At 41.7% G+C, this 18,440-nt stretch overlaps 1 protein-coding gene across 3 annotated transcripts in view; it reads left to right on the top strand.

The window, feature by feature from the left end:
- MAP2K5 (mitogen-activated protein kinase kinase 5) overlaps positions 1-18,440 on the top strand; it is a gene marked incomplete at both ends in the record, with an annotated part of 273,181 nt that overhangs the window by 39,021 nt on the left and 215,720 nt on the right. For all 3 annotated transcript variants that reach the window (XM_080690438.1, XM_080690439.1, XM_080690440.1), the window contains 4 exons: positions 4,207-4,276; positions 10,036-10,076; positions 10,986-11,053; positions 17,510-17,558. In XM_080690438.1, coding sequence (XP_080546564.1) covers positions 4,207-4,276; positions 10,036-10,076; positions 10,986-11,053; positions 17,510-17,558 — 228 coding nt within the window. The remainder of the gene's footprint in view (positions 1-4,206; positions 4,277-10,035; positions 10,077-10,985; positions 11,054-17,509; positions 17,559-18,440) is intronic.

Below are 18,440 nucleotides of genomic sequence, written 5' to 3' on the forward strand. Positions count from 1 at the left end.
CTCTGGTGATGGTGTTTTCTGGCTATGAAAGGCGCTGATCCTGTGGTAATGGAGATTGGTTGTTAGCGGGGCTCTTAAGCCCCGCTTTTCTCGGTCGCCATCTTCCCGGAAGTCCTAATTTTTTTTTAATTGTTATTTTATATTTGTTTTTCTTTTTGTTTTTAGCTAGCAGAAGTCTTGTCTTTGTCTTCACTAATTGTTTTAATCACTATTTAAAACCAAATCGGATAGTCCCTTTACAAGAAGAATATATTAAAAAGACAGAGAGGATCAAGGTGTGGGAGCAGCTTGCTTTGCAGTTTATCATTTGGGGTCTGACTCTTTCCTCATGTGACTCTTAACCAGTGTCTGGGTAGACCCACCCTCCTGTACAGCTGAGCATAGTGTGGCCCAGCCGCCTGGCCACACTGGGCCACCTGTTAGGAGAAGGCTGGTGGGAGGCGCCTGGCGTGGGCCCTCGTCCTCCTGCTGGGCAGCACTGGCCTGGTGGCCCCACAGGACTCTTCTGTGGTGGGAGGTACCACACATGCCACAGGTTTTGCCCTTGTTGCTGAAGAATACTATAGACCCCGTGGCCTGAGCTTTGGGGTCCAGGGCCTCGCCGCTGGCCCCTGGCCCTCAGCAGGCCTGCTTCTCGGAGGTCACTTACACACACTGAGTCTACACTGTGGGCTTGGTTACTACCATTTGCCATGTGTCCTTGATGGTGAATTAATTTGCTCTGTAGAATACAAGATTCTTTTTAATACAAACATAGATCAAACCCATTATGTCGACAGGAGAAAGCGCCCTTGGATTTGAAAGAGTTGTAAAAAAAAGATAAAAGCAAAACTTAAGTAACTGCTGTGGAGAAACGGGTACCATTCTAAATATCATCACCATGATTCTGTGAATCATACGACAAAGAGGTGCATATGCATGGCCTAAAAACCCTCCTGAGGATCACACAAGCACCTGTAGTTTGCCAGTTGATTTGGCACAGATCTAAAATGAAAGGGAGGCCGGTTTTATTTATTTATTTTGTGAGGTAAATAAATAAAGCTGGAAAACAGGTCAATTTCATGCATGCAAGGTTTTATAGTAGGAAAAAAATGCATTGCACCTATCCTGACCCGTTACATTTGAGGTCATTTGTTTTCAAACTTGACCCCAAGCACAAGTCTTACACAAGCCTATAATTAATTTGTTAGACAAAGCATAAGGATATTTTATTTGTTTGGATTTCTAGGACTGTGGTGAAGTGGTAACTGAAATTACTAGCCTATTGTACATAGCAGTTAATTAAAGAAAAGTGTTAAGTATAGGAGAACACCGCCACCGCTGTTGTCTTGTATCAGTATAAAAAGGCAGTAATTTTTTTGACAGGCACTGATTGGAAAGTTGCTTGCAGCTCTCCAGAAGCAAGGGGTACATGCTGTGGATCAATAGCCGGCAAATTTCCCATTAAAAAGAATACCTGAGCAATGTTCCAAATAGCCACTGGCATCTTAATTTTCCATGGAAACCTCAAATACTTGTGTGCCGAGGACAAGTCATTTTCGGACAATTTTTCCAGACTACTTGTTAACAGTTATTGCTGTCCCAAAAGGTTGACAGCCTACATGATTGATATTTCATTTACTTGTCATCGCCGTTTGAGTGATGGCAAGCTCTGTATTTCTGTGGTTTTGAGGAACAGTCTCCTGAAAGACATTGCTTTTTGAATGTATTCCGGAGAGTGTATTGTACATGTTTATGCCATATGTATATAAATGTTTAGGTCTATGGAAGGAGAGGATCGCTTTTCTTTGTAGTTTGAAAACCTCTGGAGAGCAGGGTACACTTACATTAGTCCACAGCTATAAAAAATTCACATTTACCATATTTGTTACTAGGGCAGAAAGGCTTAGATTTGTTAACTTGGGAGTCTCAAGAAGGCAATGTACAATTTTACAGTTCTCCTTTATTTATGAGGAAAAAAATTTGATCCTGTAATAATTTTAATGGATATAAAATAAGATTATATATAATATATATATTTATATATATGTGTATATATATATTTATTTATTTGGTGGTACTGGGGGTGGAACCCAGAGGCTTTTCTACCTCCGGGGTACATTCCCAGACCTATTTTATACTTTATTTGGAAACATAGTCTCACTAAGTTGCTGAGAGCCTCACTAAGTAGCTGAGGCTGGCTTTGAACCTGTGCGATCCTCCTGTCTCAGCCTCCCGAGTGCGGGGATTACAAGTGTGCGCCACCACGCCTGGCTAGAAGAGATATATTTTCTAAAAAGGAATGTTTAGAACATAAGCAGATAATGATAATCAAGGAGGAATTTCTTGAAAATGTGGTAAATAATAGCTTTTAACATTGAAACAGCAAGGATGAGCCAGGTATGGTCGCACATACCTGTAATCCCAGTACTTGGGAGCCTGAGACAGGAAGATCTTAGTTTAGAAGCCAGCTTCAACAATTTAATGAGACCCCATTTCAGAATAAAAAAAATAAAGTAGGGTTGAGGATGTAGCTCAGAGGTAGAATGGCCCTGCGTTCAACCCCCAGTACCAATTTTTTTTTTTTCTTGCTAAGTTACCATGTGCTGGCCTCCAGTCCAAATCTGCAGACCTCCCATCTCAGCCTCCCAGATACTGGGATTACAGGCATGCACTATTGCGCCCAGCAGGAATCCTGTTCTTTAACATCCTCTCAAAACACAAAATCAGTGGTTTTCATCATTGATATTTTCAAGAACATCAGACTCCTTCTCCAAGTTTGATGGACATGTGCTCACCACTTACTGTACCTAGAAAAAGTGGAATCAGACCACAGCACCAACTGCTTAATGATTTGAGTTTCTGAAGGGTAGTGAAAGCTTTTCTATTTAGGACTTATTTTTTTGTGCCCAGAATTTTATAGGGAAATTTGATTTATTCTAAAGTGTTTATGAGATATGTTCGCTTGAAACTAGACTGTATTTTTACCATATTAATCCTGTCATCCTTAGATGTCATATCTTATTTGCTGGTTCTGTAACTTAGATTTCCACTACGTGTGTGTGTGTGTGTGTGTGTGTGTGTGTGTGTGTGTGTGTGTGTTTCTTCTGTAGTGGGAATTGAACCCATGGGCATTTCCATCTCCAAACTACACTCCAGGCTCTATATTTTATTCTTTATTTTGAAACAGGGTCTCACTAAGTTGCCAACAGTCTCACTCAATAGCTGAGGCTGGCCACGAATCTGTGATCCTCCTGTCTCAGCCCCGAATGCTGGGATTACAAGTGTGCACCACCATGTCTAGCTACTCGAGTGTCTTATATGCAAATGTGTATAATGTGTGATTAACTGGCGTGTAAGTCCAAGCCAAATAGGAAGTCTCTTCATCTTGCTTCGCAACATCCAAGGGCGAGGGGTGAGAGACAATTGGAGAAATTTCTACTAAAGTGCTTTACATGTCATTTTATTTATTTATTTATTTATTTATTTATTTATTTATTTATTTGCGGGTCTGGGGATGGAACCCAGGGGCATTTGACCTCTGAGCTACACCCCCTGCCCTATTTTTTATTCTTTATTTTTTTGAAGCAGGGTGTCACTGAGTTGCAAAGGGCCTCACTAAGTAGTAGCTGAGGCTGTCCTCGAACCACAATCCTCTGGTCTCAGCCTCCCGAATGCTGGGATTACAGGCGTGCGCCACCATGCCCAGCCTTATATGTCATTTTTAAATATACACTATTTAAAATTTCTTAAGTCTTAAGAAGTTAGTCTTTTTTTTTTTTTTTTTTTTGGCAGTACTGGAGATGGAACCCAGGGGCATTCTACCTTCAAGCTATTTTTAATTATTTACTTTGAAACAGAGTCTCACTGAATTGCAAAGGACTTCACTAAGTAGCTGAGGCTGTCCGTGAACCATGATTCTCCAGTCTCAGCCTCCCAAATGCTGGGATTACAAGCGTGTGCCACCACGCCCAGTTCTAGTAGTCTTAATCGGTACTTTAAGTAAATAGCAGCTTGTGTGTTTGTGGGGGGATAATACTATACTGGACTTTCAATCCTGATTATATCCACTGTAGTCATTTTGACGTATGAATAAAGGGAAAGTATTCTCAAAGCTGATATGTGTATGCCAGCAATTTACAAAAGTACTATGAATTAAACAACCCCTAAGTGTCTGTCCCAGTATTCATACATTACTGAGTCATCTCTTTCTATCATCTCTTTCAGTATTATTCCACAGTAATGGAACAGCAAGTAAATGGACAGTTAATAGAGCCTCTGCAGATATTTCCAAGAGGTAATGTTGAACAAATTCTAATCAACAATGATTATTTCAGTAAACGGTTTCATCAACAGTTATGTTTTCCAAAGGTTTAAATGCACATAACATGATGTTTAGCTCTTAATTTGAAAAAAACAAAAGAAGTATTCATTATCGTGGGGATTGCAGGCTATATTATAGTTATAGCAGATAAAATATCTAATTTACTAGAGTAAATTAAACTAACTAGATTGTTTTTTGTTTTTGAAGTGCATACTTACATCCGCTTAAAGAACTCTTTGGGGGTCCACATGGTTTCTAAACCAAGGCAAATGAATGGCTTTAATTCTGGGTATTTATAAATTGTGGCTTATATGGTGGCCAAAACTGCCACCATATAAGAGAAAAGCTTTCTTTATTTATTTAGATATAGGAGAAAGCTTTCAGCACAGATGCTAAGTGCACAGAGGGGTTTTAGGAGAAAAATTAGGGTAGGATCTTTGGCGCTTGGTTTTGAGTGGAGGTATTTTCTAAATAATGGGAAAATCTTCTGAAATGGAAATATGATTAAGTCTTAAAATATGAATCACCTGATCACATAATTTTTTTTTCTCGTTTAGGATTGTCAATACTAGCCTTGTATCAGAGAGGATCATTCAACTGCATATGAATGTTCCCTCAAAATTTGAGTAATGGTGAAAAAGAACGGCTTAATTATATAAATCATTCAATCTTTCACCCATTTTACATTTTACATTGCCCCACTTGGAATCCATGTTTTCTAACTAATGGAATAGATAAGGAAATTCTCTAAGTAACTCTTCTAGAAATATCTTAATTGAAATAATTAAAAGTTAAACTTACCTTCGTTAACTAATACTGTACAAATAATCACGGTATGAGTTTTCCAATTAAACATTCTAGACTTTCATTACCTGTAACTCTCTGAAGTTTGAATGGCTCAATTAGCCAGTAGGCTCCTAGTTGCAGTGAATAAGTCTCCAAAGGCGGCTGGCGTGGCCAGCCCACGAGAAGATCTGGGTTCAAGAGCAGCGCTGCTTTTACACTGGTGCTTGTGTGGACAGGATGATGATTAAACCAGTTCTGGTGTACTTGAAGATTAAATACTGAAATAGAAAAAAAAGAGGAGAAAAAGAAATGTCATTTCTGTGTATTAGTCTTCTACCCAGGATGCACATTATTTTATAACATTCTCAATGACTGGAGAGTTTGGGCAAGTTTTAAAATCATTTCTCCAAGCCGGGCGTGGTGGCGCATGCTTGTAATCCCCGCGCTTGGGAGGCAGAGACAGGAGGATCGCGCAGGTTCGAAGCCAGTCGCGCGCGCTGGCTTAGGAGACCCTGTTTCCAAATAAAAATGTAAAAATAGGTCTGGGAGTGTAACCCAGAGATAGAAGGGCTTCCAGGAACCCCAGTACCACCAAAAATAAATAAATAAATAAATAAATAAATAAATAAGTAAGTAAGTAAATAATAAAATCATTTCTCCATAAGGAATAGTTCTTTAGCTGGGCGTGATGGCTCACGCTTGTAATCCCAGCGCTTGGGAGGCTGAGACAGGAGGATCGCACAGGTTCAAAGCCAGCCTCAGCCACTTAGTAAGGATCTCAGCAACTTAGTGAGACCCTCTTTCCAAATAAAATATAAAATAGGTCTGGAGGTCTGGAAGTATAGCCTGGAGATAGAGGAGATAGAAAAGCTACTGGGTTCCACCCCCAGTATCACACACACACACACACACACACACACACACACACACAAAGGAATAGTTCTTTTTTGTGTGTGTGTGTGGAGGTAGAACCCAGGGGCTTTTCTACCTACGGGCTATACTCCCAGACCTATTTTATATTTTATTTGGAAACAGGGTCTCACTAAGTTGCTGAGAGCCTCATTAAGTAGCTGAGGCTGGCTTCGAACCTGTGTGGTCCTCCTGTCTCAGCCTCCCAAGTGCTGGGATCTCAAGTGTGCACCACCACGCCTGGCTAGGAATAGTTGTATACACTCTGCGAGTTTTCATTGATTGCTTCAGAGCTCTGCTGTAGTAAGCCCAAGGACAGTGTCCTGGAGGTTTATAGTTCCAAGGCCACGGGACTTTGTTTTTCTTCTCAGTGAAGTATTTCCTCCTCTTCCTGCTGAACCTTTTCAGCTTCGGTATGTATTCGTTCGTTATGCGAGCAGTCGTGCCAGCCCTCCTGTGCCCCGTCTCCCCTCCCGTGGCAGCAGCAGGCACGTGTAGACCTCAGCGCCCATCAGGCACCAGCACTGCTCCACTTAGGGTTACTCTGACTTTCCCGGCTGTTCTGCCTTTTAGGCACTGTTGTGGATGAGACTGTTGAGGTTCAGAGAGGTTAAGTCACTCAGCGCCACACAGCTTATAAGTGGTTAGTAGACCTGTATCAGTCAGCATCCTCGCCGGAGAGGTAGGGGTAGGGAGCTGCAGCAGTTGGCCCCAGAAGCACTGTACCTGGCTTTACCCCAGGACCCTCCCTTCCAGTAACCAAGTCCTGCCTCCAGCGTGGCTGCGTTGTGTGCCACGTGACATCGGGGGATATTCTAAATCAAGACCATAACACTGTCTCTGGCCATCCCATGAGGCAAAATGCATTAGTCCATCTCTAAGTCGTTGTTTTCCCCCCTGTGGCACTGGGAATTGAACCCAGATGCATCTACCTCTGAGCTAAACCCCCAGCCTGATTTTATTTCTTATTTGGAAACAGGGTGTCACTAAGTTGCATCGCCATGCCGGGCTCCATCTCCAAGTTTTAACCATTTAAAACTTATTCAAGCCGGGCGTGGTGGCGCACGCCTGTAATCCCCGTGCTTGGGAGGCGGAGATAGGAGGATCACGCACTTTCAAAGCCAGCCTCACTGGCTTAAGAGACCCTATTTCCCAATAAAAATATATTTTTAAAAAAGGTCTGGAAGTGTAGCCTGGAGGTAGAAGGGTTTCCAGGAACCCCAGTACCACCACACACACACACACACACACACACACAAAAAAAAAAAACTTATTCAGAAGCCCCAAATCTTCTCTGAAACTAAAGGCAAAAAAACAAAACAAAAACTTCAGTTGTGAGCCCCTAGAAAGACAACACAAGTTCATTATATACTTCCAGCATATGACATCACAGAATTAAGTTTGCATTCCAAAAGGGAAGAACAGGGGCAGAGAAAGGAGGAACGGGACCGTAACAGGATCAAACTCTCCAGGGAGAGTTAGGCTGTGCAGCTCCAGTTTGGCCATCCAGCACACACGGTGGTGAGATGTAATCTTCAAGAGCCCTGGGCAGCCCCGCCCCGCCGGCCTGCGTGGTTGCAGTGGGAGCTCCCCAGTCAGCCTCCATTGTGGCAGCTGGCAGCTTTCTTTGGCAGATGTCCCATACTTCTGGCATCTCTTAATTTTGGGAGTGCCTCCTGCAGACTTGGCTTTAGCTCCACAGTTTCACAGATTGTTCCTTTGGGCTTGCTTGTAGAGGTTCTGACCCTGCTTCCTTTTGCGTGCCCCTCCCCCTAGTCTCCCTTTGAAATCTGGGGGAAGCCTCCAGAACTCCTTTACTCCAGCAAAACCAGCATTACATGAACACCAAGGTTGACTGGCAGAGGTAGTTATGCCCTCTTTGTCAACACAGTTGACAAAAGGTAGTTATGACCTCTTTAATCATGACTGGTAGACTTGCCTCAAAGATGTCTCTTGAGTCAGCTGAGGAGAGAGAAGAGCAGGAAGCTGTAACAGCCTGCCCCAGAAACACTGTACTCAGGCTCCTGCCCAGCAACCGAGTCCCGCCACCAGCACAGCTGCGTTGTCAACCACGTGAGGTCCGGGAGACACTCTCATAACAACACCCTTTGATAAGAATTTTGTCTGAATTGCAGTATGCGGTAGTACACATCTGTAATCTCAGTTCTTGGGAGGCTGAAACAGGAGGTTCGAAGCCAGCCTTGCTGGCTTAAGAGACCCTGTTTCCAAATAAAAATATAAAGTAGGTCTGGGAATGTAGCCCAGAGGTAGAAGGGTTTCCAGGAACCCCAGTACTACAAAAAAAAAAAAAAGATGTGTTAAATATTAGTAAGTGTGAAAATCCACTAGCATTATAGTAACTTTTGCCTCTGTAACTTTAGAATATATGAGGTTACTGGATTTTTGGAGTGCGGTTTACAGATCTTCAATTAAGAAAATTAGGAAAGGCAGCTGAGGAGCAAGGCAGGTGTTGAGACCAGAGCAAAGGCGGGATGCTTTTCTTTCGTTGCTTTGGTTAGCCAATTTCTTATTAAATGAAGTCTATGAATGCACTGGTTATTTCAGGGGAAAATATATTTATATATATAATATATTTATATATTTTAATATATCTATTTAAATATATTATATATTATAAAATATATAATTTTAAAAAATATATATATATATTTTTGCGGGTCTGGGGGTAGAACCCAGGGGCATTTGACCTCCGAACTACACCCCCAGCCCTATTTTTTATTCTTTCTTTATTTTTTTTTTTGAAACAGGGTCTCACTAAGTTGCGGAGGGCTTCATTCTAGTAGCTGAAGCTGTCTGCGAACTGCGATCCTCGGGTCTCAGCCTCCTAAATCCTGGGATTACAAGCGTGCGCCACCACACCCGGCTCAGGGAAAATATTTTGAAGTGTTGTCTCAGGAAGTACTTGATGGTTGGTCCCGTAAGGACCGGACATCAGATGCATGTGATTACTGTTTTGTTCAAAAAAGTTAATTTCCAATTTAGGAAAGATTTGGAGTCTTAATTTTAATGTATTTTAGAAAGATAAATTAAAAAAAACCTTTGAATAAGGTTGAGATATATTCCCCAGTAAAATACTAAATTAGAATTTACTAGAAATATACAAAATGAAAGCAACTTATACTTTATAATTACTACCCATATCTTATTATTAAGCAGTTCTGTTTCTTGTTGTCAGAAACAGAAAAAATACATGTACATGGAGAGGAGGGGGAAAAAATCAAATTCATCCTTCCTCAAACAATCAATCAAAATTGACAGCCCCTTAACATACAATCTGTAGGGCACGATACTTCTCAGATGGAAGCAGTCTCTAACACGGGCAGGAAGCTTGTGCATTTTCAATATTTGATGAAGCAGCATTGGCCGAACTGGAAAAGTCCTAACCTGTAACTCAGGATGGTGTCAGGAAAGACGTCTTTCCTGGTACTGCTTCATCTTTAGACCTAAATATTAGCAGATGTCAAGATTTGCAGGACAGGTAATGAAATTAGATGTATATCTGTAGTTTATTTAATACATTTGACTGCTTATGGCTAATGCAAATGGGTAAGCAAACTGGAATAGAATAGTCCATCCTCGAGGCTCTAGTGATGTTTCTGGCATTCAGAGAGCCTGCACCCACCCCCACACCAAAACAAACCCCCAAATCCTCAGCCGTTGTCAAAGTAGTTTAATAGGTAGCAGATATACAGTGTAATAGAGTGAAGGGGATTGCGGGAATTTGAACGATGAAAGGAATGTGACCATTTTAGCTCATCGAACTTGATTTTTATATGTTTTAAGCAGGAATTGAAATCTATATGAGGTGGTGGCAGAGGCTCTTTGCATTTATAAATGCCCACTCCTGCAAGTTAAAGCCTGGTTCCTAATTCCCACTTTGGGTCTTGGGAGCCACTTTTCAATCATTTCTCTCTGCTAATTTTGGTGTCACCCTCATTTCTTTTTAAACGATTCATTTTGAGCAAATTTGTAAATGGCCCTGATGTGTTCTACAATTTAGTCAATTACTGTTTCAGCCTGCAAGCCTCCTGGGGAACGGAACATACATGGCCTGAAGGTACGAATTTCAATAATTGTTTCAGTAAAGTTAGATGGATTTGTAATGCTGTGTTCCACTTATTGAAATGTCAAATAAAACTGCACTTTCTCGGGCTCTGACAAGCGATCCTTTTTTTTTTTTTTTTTTTTTTTTTTAAAGAGAGGCGGAGGGGGATTCATCTGTAGTATTTGCTCTCTATGTATGTATGTTTGTATACTGGGGTTTTTATGCTGTATTTTTAATTATTTAGAATCATTTTGTTGGTCAGTTTCTTCAAGATGATCCTGGTTATGTACTGGTCTCTACAAAGATCGATTCAATTGAGAATTCAGTGATTAATTAAGCATATAAGTATATTGCACACAGAATCTCTCTCTCTCTCTTTTTGATATTTCAGAAACATATTATCTAGTTAATGTCTTTTCATTGATCTATATATTTGAGATTCTGGATTTCCGCTTAAGGTTTCACATCTGAAAGAAAAGCTGACTGTCTTTTTAGGCTCAAATATTTTATAATTAATTATTTGGGCTTCACTTTTTCAGGGAATAAGAAGCAGTTCTGCTCGGTTTTGAAGCTGGGAGGATATGATACCTTAGGTTCACTACTGACCCCTGTGATATATTCATACTCTGTCTGGCATATTGTGTTTTGTGTGTTCTAGGTAGCAACTTGAAATCTTCTTCCGTTCATCTCTCCTTTCCCAGCACTCTTTAAGTAGTTGAATAACAGCAAGAATATAGAATTACGTAACACACAACTGTACACTTCGATAACCTATATACCGAATAGACTCCAACTGTGGGTCTGTCTAGCAACAAGCTAATTAACCTTCATAGCGAAATGAGGAATTTGTGGCAAATTATAGGTTAATTAGAACTGTGTCCTCAGAACACTGCCTGATGAAGACTCTCTCTTTACTTGTAGGTGAATACCCGGGCCGGACCCTCTCAACACACCAGCCCAGCAGTCTCAAATTCACTTCCAAGCAATAGGTGAGAACAAGGAGGGGAGCGCACCCTGGCCTGGCTGTCTACAAGGCTGGGGTAGGAGGTGGAAGAAGCTCGCGGGATGACACCTCTTCTGTATGACCAAAAAATGCGCCTGTGGCCAGAAGGAATTCATCCTGCTAGATAGCTCAAGCTTCATGTTGGCTAAAGAGAAAGGACCTCGCATCAAAGAAATTAGACATGTCAGAGTATTTGGTCTGTAGAGTGGTTTTCCTGTCTGTCTCCATATTAATCAGAAAATCCAGCGTTTGATTCATGCCTCGAGGATCTGATTTGTGAGTTGTTGATGCTCATGAATTTTTTCTTGCTTGCCTATATTTTGGCAGCGCCATTATCCTTTGGCATCTTCACCAGAAAGAGGCAGGGAAGAGTAAAGTGGTGAGGTTTGAAGTGACCGGCCGTGTCCCTCATTAGGTGTGTCTTTGATCACATGGGAAATAACACGGCTCTAACAAGAAGAAAGTTTCCATGAATTTATGCTAACATTGTCCCAAATTAGATGGATACTAAAGACCTGAGCCTTTGCAGTGTGTTCCTGTAAGCTTGAGAGCTTACCGCCAGACTAACAGGGTCCTCGGGTAGATGGAATAACCTGTTTAATTTTGGTTTTTCACTCAGTTACTCAGCCAATAATATTTAATCTCGCATTACTATCGTGGAGGGCACCCCCAGGGCGATTACTTCACATGGATTGATTCGCACTGGCGACTGAAAACCCAACAGTGAGCCAGAAAAGCCTGAATTTAGGGCTGTAACCAATGTGCCACGGCGCGTTCCTGGCTGAGATGTAGCGCAGGCCTCTGCTTCCCTGTGGATGCCGCTTTCTCCGTCTTCACTCAGTCTTGATTCTGTGGCCTGTGGGTTTACTGTGGTGACTGAAGTCTCTCCTTCCTGCTCCGTCTTCTCATGCCGGTCCCCTCCTCCGGAGTCAGCGCCCTGAATGTTTTATTATGGTGTCAGTGTATCTACCCTCAGCTTTCCCGATATGAACACACGGCTTGTCCAGGGTGTTTTCTACTTAAACAGTTTCTCTCATCTTAGGGTACAGTCAGCCTGGCAACTCCTCAGTCAGTCGTCTTCCCTGCCACCACGAGGCAGGTGTTTCAGTTCTCCCCAGAGGTTGTGACCCTGCTGGTGGTGTTTTCTGGCTTCTCTCTCCATGCTCCCGTGTGAGCTGTGACCCCATGGAGCGGAGGCATGGGGCGGAGGCTGTTTGGTCCACATAGCTCCAAGGAGGCAGAGCATCTCATTGTTACTGTTGCTTCCAGTAAAGGTGTTGCCCATGCAGACTGATCATGGACCCTGAGGAAGAACAAAGGTTTTCCCTGGAGTTTTAAGTCAAGTTTCATCATGATATAAAAAGCAAGATGGAGTTGGAAAGAAAAAAGCAGGACCATTTTCCAACTCTCCAACATTCGCTTTTTTGTGTATATATGTGATACTGGGGATTGAACCCAGGGGCATTTTACCGCTGAACTGTATCTCAGCCACTTATATTTTTATTCTGAGACAGAATCTCACTATGTTGCCAAGACTGGCCTGAGACTTGCAATCTTCTTGTCTCAACCTCCCAAGTATTGGTAGTACAGGTGTGTGCTGCCATGTCTGATTTCTCCCACTTTCATTATAACAACATGTAAGAATTAGCTTGAATATTAAAAAATTATCATGTACATTCACGGAGTATTTGGTTGAACAGAAGTTTGGAGACTACTTAATAATCTAGTGGTTCTCAGCCTTTTGTCGGTGACATCTTCACTTAGGGATATGACAACCTCACAAGTAGTAATGACAGTTTGCTCCCATGGTGATTCCTGGTATGAGAGGATGTTCTTTGAAAAAGTTCTACTATAGGCGACTTTAATGCCACGGTAGGCTGGCTGTATTCCGCGCCTCAGGTTGATGACTAAGCAACAGGTGTTTATTGCATGCCCCTTATTCATGATCTTCACCTTCAGTCCGCTAACCTTGGTTGTCTTTGTGGACCAAATCACTCATCTAAGTGTACTCAGGGACTTCTATGAATTCCTAGAATCCCATGCTGCTGTTTACTGTAGCAGTGAGCACAGTGTGGTTGGTATAATCACATCTGTCCCCGGCAGCCTCAGTGCTCTTTGAGGACAGTGACTACAGTATATTCATCGTGGAAGTCCTACTTCCTACTTCCTACTTCTCCTGTAGGAGATAGTTAATCATGCTTAAATGAGTGGATGAAATGCCTGTATGTGTTTATATTCCCTTTGAATTTTATCTCTGGATTGAATTCTCTCAACCCATTCAGCTTTCTGATTCTCTACCTTTTTGTTTTTTGGATATTTCAATGTCTCGCTTCAAGTGTTAAAAAAATCTCTTCCAGGTTACAATTATATGACATTGAAATTTAAAATTTTTTTAAAAATGAGTTTTTGATGGTTCCAGTCACTGTGAACACACAGGTAAATGAAATATTGAATAGACTGAATCACAAATAAATTTCTAGATACATTTTTGTGTGTGTGTGTTGCGGGGGATGGGGGGATTGAACTCAGGGCCTTTTGTATACTAGTAAATGTGAGCCACATTTCCAGACCCACAATTTTTTTTTTAACCAGACCAAGTTGGTAGCCAGATATTGCCAGAATAAATGAAATAAAAGGTTTTCCTCTGTTACTCTCAAAGCAAGAATTGCTCTTTTCTTTGCCTTAGGTGAATGACTGTTTATTAAACTGAGCTTACTAATCCACACGGTGCTCCTAGGTCATAATTACTGAATTCAGATCTCACTGCCAAGGCAAGGCCCTTCCTAAACAACTTGCCTTTCTCTTTATGTAAAATTAGGATGATTAAACTTTCCATCTATCTACCTCTGGTGTTAGTAAGATTGATGAAGCCATATTAAGGAATTACGTTTTGTTTCTTGGATGAAAGGCATTTTGTAAATGCAATGAATCAAAATGTTATTTCAAGTTTATGACATAATTGAGTATCTGTGAAGCATCGTGTAGGCTTTGTTTGGTTATTTTTGTCTTTATAATATAATTGGAACAATCCAATTGGAAGCCATTTGTGGGAATGCTAGGATTTAAATATTTCCCAGAAAAAAAGGTGTGTGTGTGTGTGTGTGTGTGTGTGTGTGTGTGTGTGTGTGAGAGAGAGAGAGAGAGAGAGAGAGAGAGAGAGAGAGAGAGAGAGAGAAAGAAAGAGAGAGAGAGGGAGAGACTGACTGACTTTGAGCAAGGTCTGCACCTTAGTTTCCTCCATAAATTAAGGATAATAATTATAACCTTAAACGATGCAGTTACCGTGAGGATTAGATTAGGATAATGGGTGATAGCATTTAGCACAGCGTCTGGCAGTGGTCATCATGGATGGTAGTTGTTGTTATCACTTTGTTACTTGGAATGACTATAGGCAGCTGTTTAGTTCTTGGTGTTTCAGGGTTAGTCTCAATCTACAAAATTCTTAACTGCCACTTTAGTGCACGGACTTTTAGACTCGGAGGAACATTATTAAAGTCTAAAACCCTTGGGTGAGGGTATATCTCATAAAACTCAGACAAGTAAGGGCTGAGGCTCCATCGTCTTGTGTGGGATATAGTAGAATGTTAAGGAGTATTTAGAAAGGAGGATAATTACAACTTGAATGTGTGGCCAAACTTGAAGCCTGAGATTTTTCTCAAATGTAGTATAGTAAAGATACTAAATGGGATGTGTGCATATTTCATATTACTTCTAAGTTTTTTTATTTTCTGATGTTTTCATATGTGTGTATGTGTATATATGTATATATGTATATATATGTCTGTCTATCTATCTATCTATCTATCTATCTATACTGAGAATTGACCCCAGGAGCATTCTACCTCTGAGCTATATGCCAGCTCCCCTGTCCTGCCCCTGTTTTTTTTTTTTTTTTTTTTTTTTTTTCGTGGTACTGAGGGTGGAACCCAGAGGCTTTCTACTTCTGGGCTACACTCCCAGTCCTATTTTATATTTTATTTGGAAACAGGGTCTCACTAAGTTGCTGAGAGCCTCACTAAGTAGCTGAGGCTGGCTTCAAACCTGCGCGATCCTCCTGTCTCAGCCTCCCAAACGCAGGGATTACAAGCGTGTGCCACCACACCTGGCCCGCCCCTGTGTTTAATTTTGAAACAAGTTCTTGCTAGGTTGTTGAGGCTGGCCTCAAGCCTGTGGTCTTCCTGTCTCAGCCTCCCAAGTACTGGATATACAGATATGAGCCACCACACCCAGCTAATTTTATGGTCCTTGCTTGTGTATGTCTGTGTGGTGCTGGGGATTAAACCCAGGAGCATTCTACCTCTAGCTACACCTCCAGTTCTATTTTATTTTTTCTTTTCAAAAACAGGGTCTCAGCCGGGCATGGTAGCGCACGCTTGTAATCCCCAGGCTTGGGAGGCGGAGACAGGAGGGTCGCGCTGGTTCGAAGCCAGCCTCGCTGGCTTAAGAGACCCTGTTTCCAAATAAAAAAATACAAAATAGGTCTGGGAGTGTAGTCTGGAGGTAGAAGGGCTTCCAGGAACCCCAGTGCCACAAACAAACAAACAAACAAACAAACAAGTCAGGGTCTCACTAAGTTGCTGAGGCTGGCTTCAAATCTGTGGTTCTCTTTTCTCAGCCTTCTAAGTAATACTGGGAGTATAGGCATGTGCCACCATACTGGCTGTTTTTTTTTTTTTTTAAATCTTTATGTTTTCCTGTGTTACTCTGACTACTGCTATGACATGATTACAACCAGAACAACAAGTTGAACACTTAGCAAGCCACGGGCTGAGACAGATAACGGGATATATAGAATAAGAAGTGGTCTGTGTTTTCAGGGGGCATCCTATCTTGGGGGAGGATATGGCAGCAAGAAAGACATTGACAGTGATAACTAACTTGGGGAGAAAGTAAATCTGGAAGATGGGTAGAGGTGGAGTGGTTAGATCAGGAATAGAATTAAGGCACCTTCAACGTCAAATAGAACCCTGGCTGCAGAGGTGCTATTTTGTGCACCACTCTACTGGCCGGGCGGATGTGTACAGTTATAACTCATCATTAAGCTAGACGAACTTCAGAGCTTCCTTTGGCTACTCTTCCTTCTTTTTTTTTTTTTTTTTTTGTGGGTCTGGGGATGGAACCCATGGGCATTCGACCTCTGAGCTACACTCCCTGCCTTATTTTTTAATTCTTTATTTTGAAACCGGGTCTCACTGAGTTGGCAGAGGGCCTCACTAAGTAGCTGAGGCTGTCCGCGAACCGCGATTCTCTGGTCCCAGCCTCCCGAATGCTGGGATTACAAGCGCGCACCACCATGCCCGGCTTACTCTTCCTTCTTAAGAAGAGTTTTTTCACTAAGCTCATCCACATAAATTTTAACCATAGTGTATTAATTAGCTTTCTTTTTCTCTGGTGAATGCCTGAGATGCCATCTAACAAAGAGGGAAGGGTTATTTTGGAGGTTTCAGGCCCTGTGGTGAGGCAGCACATCATGGGGGGAGCGTGCGGAGGAGAAAGTTGCGCACCTCGTGGCGGCAGGGTGGGGGGCAGAGAGGCAGAGAGACCAGCATCCCACAATCCCCGTTGAGAGCGTGCCTCCCAGCTACCTCAAACCCTGCCTCTTAGAGTTTCCATCACTTCCTGGTAGTGCCCACCCAGGGACCAAGGCTTTACCATAAAGGCCTTCGGGGATACCTCCGTATCTGAGCTACAAAACATGGCCATCTATATCCAGAGAATGTTTTAATGTTCCCTAAATAACACTGGGAGCTGAGTCTCATACTGAGAGGAAAGCAAAGAAAAGAGAAGGCAGCTATAATTTATTGATTTTATTAATAAAAGTACACCCACTGTGTACAAGGCACAGTGTTATTTTGTAATATTTAATTGTCCTGGTTACCCAGTAAAGCGGATATTTCTCCCATTTTATAGAAAGAGAAAACTGAAGTTCAGAGAGGATAAGGAACTTGGCTTTAGATCACATAGCTGTTGAGGACCAATATTTATTACTATCCATTTGCTTCTCAGGAAGTTGAATTGCAACTTTTAACTGTAGTAAAAGATCAGGATTTCAGTCATCTATTTACTCTCGTGAAGCTCTGTAATCCTTGTTTGCTGTGACCATTCTCAGAGCGCATTGTTAAATATTTTGTGTTTAGCAGATGACAGTGTCTGTATAAATCGCCACTGAAAGGCTTCCCAAAGGCAGCAGAAATAATGACTAAAAAGTTACCACTGTTGTCCATAAAAGCACTGTAGCTTCCTCTTGACTGTAGGCTCTTTATTGCTGTGGATTACTAACGGGGTCTCCTCCTTGATACCTTTGGCATTCAACTAGTTACAAGGAGAAGAGCGTGCGCCATGTCTATGCCGAAAGGCAAAGATTATTTTAATCTGGAATTTTCAGTGGTTTTCAAAGTTTTTTTGTGATCACAACACTAATAATTTTATCTTTCTTTTTCAGCTTAAAGAAGTCTTCTGCTGAACTAAAAAAAATATTAGCCAATGGCCAGGTAGGTATTATTAGAGATTAAGATTTTCAAATAATAGTAAGTTACTACTATTCAGAATTTTAACCATAAACTTATTACGCAACAGTCTGTGGATTTCTTCATGTCATAAATGAAGAGCATGGCGTAATTTGATTGGCAGAGCAATTTGCAGCACGTTTTTTCAAACTGTGCTAATGGGTTTCACTCCCAGCAGATTGAAGTACCGTACGCAGGCCCTGCTACCATCCCAGCTTAAAAAAGTCAATCAGCTCGGAACAAGTGTGTCGACCCATGGGTTGTTGAAATGGCCCTGTATTCTGAGAAGATTCTTTCTTTCATTATCTTTTGGGAGAACAGGAAAAACTGTTACTTTCTTAACCATACGTCCTTCTTTTGTCTAGAAATGAACACTGGCTCTTGAGGGTTACAGAAGAACAGCAGACCTTTGGCACATAAAATCCCTGGGCTTCCAGAGACCTTGGTTTGCCTGGTCAACGGTCCATTTGAGGCCGAATGACCTAACCCAGCCAGTGGGGGGGAAAGGGGCCTACGGGCCAGTTATTTCTCACTAATTTTGTTTCAAGTAAATGGTCACTTCTAAAATCGTATAGTGCTTTTAAACGTATGCTGGTAAATTAAGCTACCTACAGGGTCCTCGATTCTTCAATAGCAGCATAAATGCGGTTTAATGTTTGTTATAGTGGGAGCCCTTGGATAGCCTTGGAGGCAGACGCCTGTCCATTGCGATCAAGCCTGCCTATTAGGCTCTATTGACTGAGACATCTGTGTCACTGCAAATAAAAGACTCTTATTGATTTTCTTAACTGCTGTTCACTTCCCGTCCATGTTTCGAAGGCTGAAATCTTAATTATCTCAGATGCTTATTCGGTGCCTTCACACGCT

This window comes from Muscardinus avellanarius (genome assembly GCF_963383645.1).
Source record: "Muscardinus avellanarius genome assembly, chromosome: 3".
Taxonomy (NCBI): domain Eukaryota; kingdom Metazoa; phylum Chordata; class Mammalia; order Rodentia; family Gliridae; genus Muscardinus; species Muscardinus avellanarius.